The 13,229-nt window shown below is 41.5% G+C and overlaps 1 protein-coding gene across 4 annotated transcripts in view; it reads left to right on the top strand.

Moving 5' to 3' along the window:
* The window catches only part of NLGN4X (neuroligin 4 X-linked), a 574,976-nt gene that overhangs the window by 217,243 nt on the left and 344,504 nt on the right, over positions 1-13,229 (top strand). For all 4 annotated transcript variants that reach the window (XM_075335480.1, XM_075335476.1, XM_075335478.1 and 1 more), the window contains one exon: positions 6,564-7,318. In XM_075335480.1, coding sequence (XP_075191595.1) covers positions 6,847-7,318 — 472 coding nt within the window. In that variant the 5' untranslated portion in view covers positions 6,564-6,846. The remainder of the gene's footprint in view (positions 1-6,563; positions 7,319-13,229) is intronic.

Here is a 13,229-nt window from a genome sequence, read left to right as displayed (position 1 = left end):
TGGAGCCAAAGATCAGGACCCTGGACAACAGCACGGACCACTTGAGTATGCAAATTACCATTTATACGTGTGCTATCGCCGATAGCACACGGATAACACACGTGGACCGCACGTACCCGAGACATGTACTTACTTCACGCAACACGCAGGGAAAATATGTGTCTCGCGGCACGTGCGTGTTATTAACGGATGTGTTGTAGGTCACAATGAGCTTTTGGTGAGTTTTCGATGTTACAGAATTTCTGCACCTATTTTGTAAGTTAGATTACTTGCATTTTTTTCCTTGCGCTTTTAAGAGTTTTTATTACGTTCATTTTTATTGCATTGACGCTGAGTCTTTTGTCTCTTTTTAGTGTTTCATGTTTTCAAGAAACTGCTTTTTTTACTCTTCTGTTGCTAGGCTTTAACAAAATTTTATTGAAACAGTCAATGTAGATTTCATGCTTTTTTATGTGTTTCTGCAGCTGAAATGCACTAAAAACGCATCTGAGCTGCTTACCTGCATATTTTCAATGTCTAGTGCAAATCTATGGGGAAAATCTGCATATGAAACCCCTTTACTGGCAAGAAAAATTGACATGTGTTTGATATGAAACACGCACTGTCATTCAATTTACACTTATTAAAAAAGTAGCTCATGAGATTTCTATAAATATCGTCTACTTTGATGAAATTTTAAGACTTGTTTTTTACTCAGAGAGAGTACCCTGTGTAAAAAAGACTCATCATGGAGACACAGCATAATAAAACATATTTAACGCCTTCATGACATCTGCCGTACATGTACAGTGCAAGTTGATAAGGGGTGTATGGAGTGGGCTTGTGTATGATGCTTGGTGCACACTCAGCAGGTGATTGCTGTGTATTACAGCCGATACCTGCCTCTGACAATCACAGGTGGTGCTGACCTTTGCCCATAAATGTTAATCTGATAGAGCTCGCTGTCAAAATCTGACAGTCGCTATTAACTCATGTTGGCATGGGGGTATGCCATTCTAAATGCCCATCAACATGCCTGTGAGATAGTCGTAGGTCATGGGTTGGTATGACAAAAGGGTTCTGTGAAAACCCTTTATGTTTGTCATTACAGCGCTTGTTTGATATCTAGTTGGTGGCCGGGCTTCAAAGGAGTCTGTGATTTTCACTATATACAGCAATGCAACAGCATTGAAGTGTATAGCAAAAGCAAGCAGAAGATTGCAGCTTCAGGTCTAATAAGAATAGTAAAAAGTTAAAAAAAACATGTTTTTAAAAGATCTGAAAAAAAATAAAAAACAAATTTTCAACTCATGCCCCTATTTCTCCATTGAAAATAAAGATTAAAAAAATAAAAATATGTGGTATCACTATATTAAAAAAAAGTCCAACCTATAAAAATATAAAAATAATTACCAATGGTAAGCACTGTTAACAAAAAAAATTCAAAGATGCCAAAAATTAAATTTTTTTGGTCTCTGCAATATGACAAAAAATGCTGTAACAAGAGATCAAATCGGCACATATATGGTCTAAATAAAAACATAGCCTCACACCACAAAGATAAAGCCAACACACAGCTCCATTACCCAAAAAACCCCAAAACGTTCCAGGTCTTTCATTGCTAAAATAATACAAAAACTGGACAGGTTTGGTATAGCCGTAATTGTACTGTTGAAGAAATTCATATGGTGAGGTTATTTCTACACAAAATGTACACCGTAAAAACATTTTCCAAAAATCCATGTCAGCATTGTGGTTTTTTTTTTTCAAAATGTATCACTTTTTGGAATTTTGTCCCCGATTTCCACTACACTATGAATTGTGTCACTCAAAAATGCAACTGGTCCTTGTATGTTTGTGTGGACAGAAAAAAAGTTATGGCTCTGGGAAGACTGGGAGGAAAAACAAAAATGCAAAAGCAAAAATAGAAATTGGCGCTGTCTTGAGAGGGTTAATATAACATAAAATTGACATCTTAAATCTAGCCCTTTTACGTTACTCTTACCACTCTCATGCAGTTAAAGGCCTGTTTACAATGGTCATGTAATAGTATTGACCTTCTTCAAGTGCATGATTTATCTTTCTTCATCTTGCTGATGTACAAATGATAATTATGAGTGATATGACCATGAAATGTTGCTCATAACTGCTAAAAGGTAAGAATAATGCATCTCAGGGAGTGAGGAGGATGTCATGTCCTTGTTACAACCCACGAGTTATCAGTCTGCTCATGTGAATGAGTGGCAAATAATAGTTCTTCATTCCCAAAACCATTTTAGCTACATTTTATTCATTATATTTATGCTGATGCATATCTCAAAAGATATACAAAGGAGAAATATTTATAAAAATGTATATTCAAAGGGTTGATAAAAAAAACATAATTCTCCAGTGCTGATTGAAAAGAAGACAAAAAGTAAATACATTTCTCCATTGTAAGGGGGGATTGTATCTTGACTTGAAATATGGCAGCATATTACCCATCTCAGATAATCTAGTACACACAACTTGTGATATTACTACCTTTGTGAAACATGCCCAAGCCAAGCAAAAACTTTATTAACCCTTTAATGGGCATTTTTTGATTTTTGCTCTTTCCTTTCTTCTTTCCTTTCTTCCAAGAGGCATAACACTTTTTTATGTCAACATAGCCATATGAGGTCTTGTTTTTGGAAGATAAGATGTAGCTTAGAAAGACACCATTTATTTCACCATACAATGTGCTGAAAAATTTGTAAAAATGGCAGGTGGGATGTAATGGTGAAAAATTGCAATTCTGCATTATTTTTTTTTGCTGGGGGGTTTCCTTTACAGATTCTTTGCATGATAAAAATTAAATACACACATGATTTACTATAGTGTTGAAAAAAGATTTGGGAGTTTGTAAGTTGTAAGGAGAAAATTGGTCTCCGTTGTCATTTTCTAAGACCCGTTATGTTTTTTCTTCTTCAAATGAAGCTGTGTGAGGGCTGCTTATTTGTGTGATAAGCTGATTGTTTTATTGTTTCATGTTTTGGATAGAAACAATATTTTGATCACATGTCATGTCCACATTGGGACCCTATCGTGGATTATGTCCTTTCCTGGTACATGTTCTCATCCTAGTATACGGTTCCATTTTGGTATGTGATCTCATTCTGGTATATGTCCCCATCATTGTACATGTCCCAATCCATGCCCAATCCTGGTATATGTCACCATCCTTATAGATAAGATCCCCATCAGACTGCACATAGTAAAAAAATAAACAATTGTACTCACCTTGTCTCCGCTCCCCTGGTGTGCAATGTCCTCCTCAGATTCTGGCGACTGACTTCAGCATTTAAGTGGTGCAGCGCATGACGTCACTGCCATGCACGTCCACTTACATCAGCATCAGCTGCTAGTAAATTCACTGCTCCCCATGCCAGGGATTATGGGCTTGGGGAGCAGTGAAAATGTATTTTATTTAAAGCCCGCTTTACACGCTGCAATGTATCTTACAATGTGTCGGCGGGGTCACGTCGTAAGTGACGCGCATCCGGCATCGTAAGGTACATTGCAGTGTGTGACAGGTACGTGCGATTGCGATTGAACGGTATAACGTTCATCGCATACACATCGTACCTGTCTCCAGAATTGCACGTCAGATTGTTCATCGAACCCGGGGTAGCACACATTGCAGTGTGTGACACCCCGGGAACGATGAACAGATCTTACCAGCGTCCTGCGGCTCCCGGCACACAATGCGGAAGGAAGGAGGTGGGCGGGATGTTTACATCTTGCTCAGCTCCGCCCCTCCACTTCTATTTGACGGCTGCCGCGTGACGACGATGTGACGCCGAACGTCCCTCCCACTCCAGGAAGTGGACGTTCGCCACCCACATCGAGGTCATATGGAAGGGTAAGTACGTGTGACGGGGGTTAATCGTTTGTTCGGCACATTTAACAAATTGAACATGCCACACACACGATGGGGGCGTTGCAAATCGTGTACGATATCGTATGCGAAATTGCAACATGTAAAGCAGGCTTAACAGCAACACATGTAATCATCTAGCATCTGCAGGAAGCTGGCTGCTGGTAATTACATGTGCTGCTATTAAAGAGAATAAATAGTTACTGTTATCCATACCCATAATCCCACTCACCTCTCAGCTTAAGCTTCAGTGCAGAGGTGGGTGGATTTATGTGCTTGGAGAGCAGTGAATATGCATTTCCTTAATTGGCGGGCACATTTGAAGTACAAGAACCTGACGGTCATTGTGCTGCAATTCATTTCTGCTGGTTGCATGCCCTTGGATACACATGCAGCTGAAGCAGGTGCTGGCCCCATAGCAGTTGAGAGGCCTGCAACCATTGTCGGTTTGCCACCGATATTAAAATATCTCAGTTTTGACGTATATAGTTTAAATATTGTTCTCCTTTGAAGTTCTTCTTAAGACAGTGGACGGGGCTTTTCACAAGCAACTGGCTGCCATGGTAAACAATTGAAGCCAATGGAAGCTGGTGAAAGTAAGCAGAGACAACCAGACCATTTAAATGCCACCGTCAGATTTTACAGCAGCATTTAAATGGTTATCATCATTAAACAGAATCCAGCTCTGCTTGTCATTTAAATTAGTTGCCATCCTTTCAGCCTACTCCACAAAACTCAACCCACTTCATGATGGATATATCCATCATAAGGCATGAAGAGAATAAATGACTCTACGATCAAAGCATCGTGTGGCAAGGATTTCCATAATCTCACTGATTATAATCATAATTATGATGGAACCATATTTTTCTTGACAAAGAAGATGCACCCTTGTCACTGCTAAATTCCAAGTATTAAAAATTATTATATTGGGCTCTGTTTTGTCTGTAAATTTATAGATTGTAATTTTAAGCTATCTATTTTCTATTTTTTCTTTGTAAAAATTTCATACTGGCTATTGTAAATTTAGCTTGTTTTTATAAGCTCAGAGAAGTTCTGTTGCCTAAAAATGATTTTCAGCTGCGTTACAATATTGAATAAAAATTAATGCCTTTATCTATTTAAACATGCTGACAATACTTTGTGAGTCTGTTATAAAAAAATAAATGAAAAGTTAAAAAGGTTGTCCAGTCTAAATCCATAAGTCTACTCTCACTTTATGTATGCAACAGGAAACTTGTGAATCCTCGCACTGTGCACTGTGAGGACTCGTCGGTGTTGGAGCTGGGAACAGCGATCCCATGGCTGAGAGTATGCGATATACATACTTCCCACCAAAATCAAAGTAAAGGTTGGCCTCACTCAACACATTTGTAATGAGAGAGGCTGCGTCCCCCTAGTCGGATTCTGGCCAGGAGAATGTATATTGCATACCTGCAGCCACATGACCATTATTCCCGTCTCTGACACTGGTGAGTCCTCACAGGACACAATGTGTGCGATGTGAGGACTTATAAGTCTCTAGTCACATAGAGAGACTGTAGACTTATAGATTTAGACCTGACAATTGTTAATTGTTAATGATGATTGAATTTTTCATTTTTATAAACTTATGACTGATTATGATATTTGTTTTATGATTAAATCAAATGCAAATCAAAAGTGAAAAAAAATATATTAAAACATGCCTTAATTTAATTTTAGAACCATTCTTATCTTTATGAACTGTGTTGTAACTAACAAAGTTACGGCCTTTGTAGTCTGAAAAATTATTTTCGCAATTTTCTTCAGAATACAAACAAATTGTTCACCACAATAATAAGGTACCCAATTTAAAAGGTTGTTCTGTGTGGTCATGACTGTGTATATTATGGCTGGTCCTTTAATTTATAAAGCTAATGTTGGAATAAAGAAAGGAAAATAATGAATGCACTGACCTAGAATTGTCACATTGGTTTAATGACTAGTACTGTTCCTACTGTTCTATTGTTAGTTTGTTTTTTTGTTTTTCTTTTTAAAATCTGATTTTAATAGTTAATTATACTGAAAATAGAACATTTCCCTTTATGGTTAAATCAGATAAAACTTCAGGCAGCAAGTATTCTTGAGGTGATCCATCGTTAACATCATTGTAACAGTATGTGGCAGTTACATTATACTTTTATATTATAATTTAGATTTGTGTATTGAAATTTTAGTGATTCTATACATCTATTTTCATTAAGCATTGAAGGTATCAAGCATAGTAAAACAGCTGCAAATGCCTGCCATGAGACATATAGTGGCTGTTTGACTATGTACTATATTTCTTTTTCTCTGCAGTATTTTTGAACACAATTGCCTTGAATACAGAAATCTGGCCAGCTTCAGAGCAGCACTTACAAGCTCTACAGTAGAGAACATGAAAAACTGTGCTTGTTGCCTAGGAGACCACAAACAATGCAGGAACATCTGGTAATCTAGGCAACAAGCAGTAAAAGATAATTTGAAAATTTCCTCTGATCTTAAGAATAGAAAGAATTTTTAATAGCAAGCAAATTGTAAAATACTTGCCATTAGTACTCATGTGAGATGATAAGACAACCCTTTAATAACTATTACAAGCAAGTATATTAACACACAGTAATTCTACTATGAATACAAATGTAATATTTTTTGTAACAATGTATTTTCTTTGTTTTATTAGGTTTGGCTTGCTGCAGCGGGCTCCTTTCTAGAAAATACAATGACTGATTGAAGTATGTGAACTGACATCAATATTTGGAATAACAGCCTTGTGATTATTTCATCTCATGGAATGGGCTTTACAAAATCAGTAATCTGGATCTTACAGATGGCAATTATGCAAATAAGGCAATAATTCCTGTGGCTCTACATACAGTGGAATTGTTTTATCCTGGCTGACGTGTATTTTTGTTGCTGTCCTCTCTGCCTGGGAGATCTCACCTTTGCTGATGTTGATGTAAACAATGTCGAGACCAAAGGGATTACTATGGTTGCCTTTGATCTTCACGCCTGTCTGTGTCATAGTAAAATCAAACTTGCTACTATGGATAACAGCATTTGCTGTAAGATTTACAATAATTGATGGCCAAGCACAGCATCCAATTGTACTCACGAACTATGGTAAGATACGTGGCACAAGAACATCATTATCCATAGAAATTTTGGGACCTGTAGAGCAATATTTGGGAGTGCCCTATGCTGCAGCACCAACTGGAGAGAGACGCTTCCAACCACCTGAACCACCTTCATCATGGACTGATATCCGAAATGCCACCCAGTTTGCTGCAGTGTGCCCACAATATTTGGATGAAAGGTCTTTGCTAAATGATATGCTGCCTGCATGGTTTACTGCCAATATAGATACAGTTGCAAGTTATGTGCAGGTTCAAAGTGAGGATTGCTTATACTTAAACATCTATGTGCCAACTGAAGATGGTAAGTATTGTGTTCAAAATGTTTAAACTAACAGTGATCTGTCTACTGCATTTATCTATATTTGTGTCCATTTATCTGAAACAATGAAAATTATGTCATTGCATTTTCCATTTTTGCAGTGATCACAGACCCATGGGGTATACTGTAATTAGCTTCATGGTTATTTCTGAAGAATACACTTTTAATTTGCTCAGAAACCTTAATGGAGAAATATATTTTGTTGCTTATTCTTTTTCATCATTGTTACAGTATTTAAGATTAAACTTTACATTACACATCATACTCGAATTTAAAGAAAAGATTACTTTAGCCATCTTTCATATTTATAAAAAAGGCCTGTACTATAGATGAGTGAAAAAAAATGTAAGTAAAATTGAATTCTACTTGAAGTTTTCAAAAAACTGCATTTGTCAAAATGCTAATTTGTAGTTGGTGTTTGTTGGTAGTTATTTTGCTGACCGATAAAAAAATCATTAAAATATTAAGAAATTAAAAAAAACTTATAGTCATCTCTCCGACCCCTCTGCTTCTCAACTCCATCCATACAGTCCTCATTGTGTCTTCAGATTGGCATCTGGAGATGGTATATCCTCTGTTTCCTAACCCTTGGAAGAGTCCTACTCATGTGCTCCCAAAAGGTTGTGGCCCACACCGAGCCCTTGCATGCACAAAACCCACCCATGCCTAGGAAATCCAAACACCTTGGCCTAGTGACCAAGACCTGATGATTTCACCTCTTCTGATGCCGATGAAAAAAGGATCGGACAGGTGGCAATGAGGAGCATGGGGGCCGGAGAGGAGTGTATAAGGATATTTATTATTTGTGAAATAGTGTTTTTGTTGTGGTGTGGGGTCTGAAGAGACCCCAAAGCATTATAGGGGACATCAATTTTGAGGAGATTAACTTCTCCGTGATTCACATTTCCCAGTAAAAAACAAATTTGAATTTTGCCTATTCCATTTCTAGATTTGTAGCTTCTACCCTTCTTATATTTTGCTATATGCTATAGTTATTAAACCATTAATAGGAAAATATATATATATATATATATATATATATATATATATATACTAGAAGGTGGCCCGATTCTACGCATCGGGTATTCTAGAATTTACGTATTGTGTAGTTCATGTATGATTTTTGTTATATATATATATATATATAGATGTTGTTGTGTGTAGTTACCAAGTGTTTGTGTAGGGCGCTGTACATGTTCTGAGTGTCGCGGGGGGTGAGAGCGGTGTTGTATGTGTGTTGCGTGTGTTGCGTTGTTTGTGGAGCGCTGTGTGTCTGTAGCGTTGTGTGTGTGTGTGTGTTGTGCGGTTTGTGTGGGTGTGGGGTGTGTGTGTTTTGGGGGGAGGTATGTTTTGAGCAATGTGTGTGTTGTGCAGTATGTGCGTATATTTGTGTGTGCAGCGTTGTCTGTGTGTGTGGGTGTCTGTGTAGGGCGTTGTTTGTGATTCCTAGTGTGTGTGTGTTGTGCAGTGCGCGTGTGTGTGTGTGTTGGGGGGAGGTGTGCACCTCCCATCGTGCTCCATCCCCCATGCTGCGCACCCCCCATCGTGCTGCATCCCCTATGCTGCGCACTCCCAAACGTGCTCCATCCGCCATGCTGCGCACTCCCAAACGTGGTCCATCCGCCATGCTGCGCACTCCCAAACGTGCTCCATCCGCCATACTGCGCACTCCCCATCGTGCTGCATCCCCCATGCTGCGCACTCCCAAACGTGCTCCATCCGCCATGTTGCGCACTCCCCATCGTGCTCTATCCGCCATGCTGCACACTCCCAAACGTGCTCCATCCGCCATGCTGCGCACTCCCAAACGTGCTCCATCCGCCATGCTGCGCACCCCCTATTATGCTCCATCCGCCATGCTCCGCACTCCCAAACGTGGTCCATCCGCCATGCTGCGCACTCCCAAACGTGCTCCATCCGCCATGCTGCGCACTCCGAAACGTGCTACATCCGCCATACTGCGCACTCCCCATCGTGCACCATCCGGCATGCTGCGCACTCCCAAACGTGCTCCATCCGCCATGCTGCGCACTCCCAAACGTGCTCCATCCGCCATGCTGCGCACTCCCAAACGTGCTCCATCCGCCATGCTGCGCGCTCCCAAACGTGCTCCATCCGCCATGCTGCGCACTCCCAAACGTGCTCCATCCGCCATGCTGCGCACTCCGAAACGTGCTCCATCCGCCATACTGCGCACTCCCAAACGTGCTCCATCCGCCATACTGCGCACTCCCCATCGTGCACCATCCGGCATGCTGCGCACTCCCAAACGTGCTCCATCCGTCATGCTGCGCACTCCCAAACGTGCTCCATCCGTCATGCTGCGCACTCCCAAACATGCTCCATCCGCCATGCTGCGCACTCCCAAACGTGCTCCATCCGCCATGCTGCGCACCCCCCATCATGCTCCATCCGCTTGGGAGTGCGCAGCATGCCGGATGGTGCACGATGGGGAGTGCGCAGTATGGCGGATGGAGCACGTTTGGGAGTGCGCAGTATGGCGGATGGAGCACGTTTGGGAGTGCGCAGCATGGCAGATGGACCACGTTTGGGAGTGCGCAGCATGGCGGATGGACCACGTTTGGGAGTGCGCAGCATGGCGGATGGACCACGTTTGGGAGTGCGCAGCATGGGGGATGCAGCACGATGGGGAGTGCGCAGTATGGCGGATGGAGCACGTTTGCTCAGCCTCTCTCCTTCCAGCCTCCCTCAGCATCAGCCTCCACCTCCCAGCCTTCCCCAAGATCAGCCTCTCTGCTCCCAGCCTCCTCCAGCACGCCGTGCTCCTCTGCCGACACTCACCCACACCCGATCGCATCCACTCACCCACACAACCGATCGCATCCACTCACCCACACAACCGATCGCATCCACTCACACACACCCGATCGCATACACTCACACACACAGACACTGACGATATCGCACATACGCGCTGATACTCACAACATCCGGGGATATCACATGCTTCTGGCCATGTGATCCTCCGTCAGGTCCTGGAAGCTCACAGCACAATATCGCTGCCGAGAAGCAAGCGATATCCCAGGATGTTGTGAGTATGTGGATGCGATGTGATGTGTGAGGTGTGTGTGAGAGTGATCTGATTTGTGTGTGTGTGTGTGCTGTTATGTGTGTGTGCTGTTATGTTATGTATGTTCCGCAGCTGCAGGACCTTGATGTGTGGATGCGATGTGATGTGTGTGTGTGATGTGTGAGAGTGAGTGGGAGCCGGTGTACACTGGTAACTATGATACACATCGGGTAACTAAGGGACCTTAGTTACCCGATGTTTATAATGGTTACCAGCTTTCACGGCCTCCGTTAAGATCCCAGCATCGCAAGGTTATGTCTGGCGCTGCCGGGATCCTGACGGAGCCGGTGTAGAAGCAAGCGATATCCCAGCATGTTGTGATGTGTGGATGTGATGTGTGAGGTGTGTGTGAGAGTGAGTGTGATCTGATGTGTGTGTGTACTCACCTGGGAATCGGAGCCCCGTGTCAGTTGGGCCACAGCGAGCGTGCATTGCGTGAGGGGGGCGGGGCCTGCAGAGAGCCGGGGCGAGAGGCCAATCCGTGTGGGGGGGCGGGGCCATGGCGAGCCCAGCGGCCAATCAGCTTTGTGTCACCGTAAGGACACAATTTCGGAGCATGACAGACAGACAGACAGACAGATAGACAGACAGACAGACAGACAGACAGACAGAATAAGGCAATTATATATATAGATTATATATATATATATATATATATATATAGATAGATAGATAGAGATATATATATATATATATATAGATAGATAGATAGATATACATGTATATGAAAATATTTTAAGCTTTTCTTTATGACTTACCAAAGGTTTCTTGGGGAGGTGTTGGAAATAAATTGCTGAGTAGTAATGTGCAATTTTTTGGATGTCAAACAGCTTGAACCATTTGATTGTTTGTGGCCGGTACTCACTGGAATGAAGGATTGTGATCTCTTTAAATATTTAAGCCCAAAAATGTGGCGATCACTGGAAGTTTAGCAATATCTCTAATTTATTATCGTTGGCAGGGATTGATTAGTTAGATCCCAATCAACACTAAGGATGTCATATGTTATTCTTGTGTTTTATTGAAAACCCCAAACCCATGTAATATGCTTTCAATGTTTTCCTTTTATTTATATAAGGATATTTTTATCAACAGGTTCTCTTATTTTTCTATTAAATTATAACCTTACAACCATGGCGTTTTGTCATTTCGGTCAGAGTGGTTTCCATATATGGATTTATACAAATACTTAATCTTTGTAAACAAAGAGGACAAAAAGGATACGGCACAAAAATTGTATGCAAAATTAGTACAAGTTTTATTAGAGTAAAAAATGAGGTACATATAAATATATTGGGAAAAACCCAGAACAATGAGGTCACAATTGGTGTGGACAGATTAAGGGGATAAAAACAGAGAAATGGTACATAATAGAAATACTCATGCCACAACCCATTTGCAAATAATGTTGCGTCTAGCCCAAGTTAATATAGTTAAATCAATTCATGCAAAAAAATGTAATTGCCTCAGAATGTATTTAGGGGAAAAAGTATATCCCAGGTAATGGTGCAGGTGGAAAGAATAAAAGTGCACTACCACAGTATCGAAAGACACCCTGGGTCAATGTAAAAATTAAGTATGTAAATCAAATATGTCCACCTGTGTAACAGGGGAGACCCAGAGGAGAATCACGATTATGTGTGAGTTTATAAAACCAATGGTATAAACCTGTGACAGGGAAAACCCAAGGGGGGGGGGGTAGGGGAAAGAAACCCCACAATCCGATGGAAGTCTTAACATAGGTATATAAACTTATATAACAGGGAAAACCCAAAAGGGTAATTACAGGCCCAAGTAAAAGTATATGACCCAGAAGGGTATATCTGTATAACAGGGAATACCTAAAGCGATCAGCAGTGCAGTGCAGTGAGCTAATAGGACCTGCAGGATGATCACATGACTGGAAGCACGTGGTATCTCCGGATATTATGAGTATGTGCGCGCGATTGTACAGGTATGTGCTATATCGTGAGTGTGTGTGAGTGTCTGCAATCGGATGTGTGAGTGTATGCTTTCTAATGTGTGAGTGTGTGTTCTGATGTGCGAGTTTTTGCAAGAGGCAGAGGAGAACGGCGTGCAGCACAGATACTGGGAGCGCCCACCGGAGGTCACAGGGAAGAATGATGTGAAAGCTGTGTGTGTGTGTGTATATATGTGTGTATGCTATCTGATGTGTGACTGTGTGTTCTGATGTATGTGTGTCAGTCAGATGCAGGGGAACACAGCTGCACAGAGATCACAGGGAGGAATGATATGGAATCTGATATGTGTGTGTGTGTGTCTATATGAGTGTATGCTATCTGATGTGTGTGTGTGTGTGTGCGCACGCTATCTGATGTGTGACTGTGTGTTCTGATGTATGTGTGTCAGTCAGATGCAGGGGAGCACACCTGCACAGAGATCACAGGGAGGAATGATATGGAATCTGATGTGTGTGTGTGTCTATATGAGTGTATGCTAGCTGATGTGTGTGTGTCTGTGTGTGTGTGTGTGTGTATGTGTGTGATCTGAAGTATGTGTGTCAGCCAGATGCAGGGGCGGCATGCCGCATACCTGCTGGAAGAGCACAGGGAGATCTGGGAACCACACAGACACCCGGGGCTGGTAAGTATGGTGATCCTGGGAAGGGATGGGTCTGCTTTTTGTGGGGGATAAACTTACCCCCAACCATGTATCCTCGAGAATAAGACATCCCCTGAAAATAAGACCTAGTGCTTTTTTCGGGACAAAAAAAATATAAGACAGTGTCTTATTTTTGGGGAAACAGGGTATATATATATATTCCCACAAAAAAGTTTCAGT

This window comes from Anomaloglossus baeobatrachus, chromosome 2 (genome assembly GCF_048569485.1).
Source record: "Anomaloglossus baeobatrachus isolate aAnoBae1 chromosome 2, aAnoBae1.hap1, whole genome shotgun sequence".
Lineage (NCBI taxonomy): Eukaryota > Metazoa > Chordata > Amphibia > Anura > Aromobatidae > Anomaloglossus > Anomaloglossus baeobatrachus.
The sequence above is the reverse complement of the archived record's forward strand: the minus strand, read 5'-3'. Positions and strand labels throughout refer to the sequence as shown.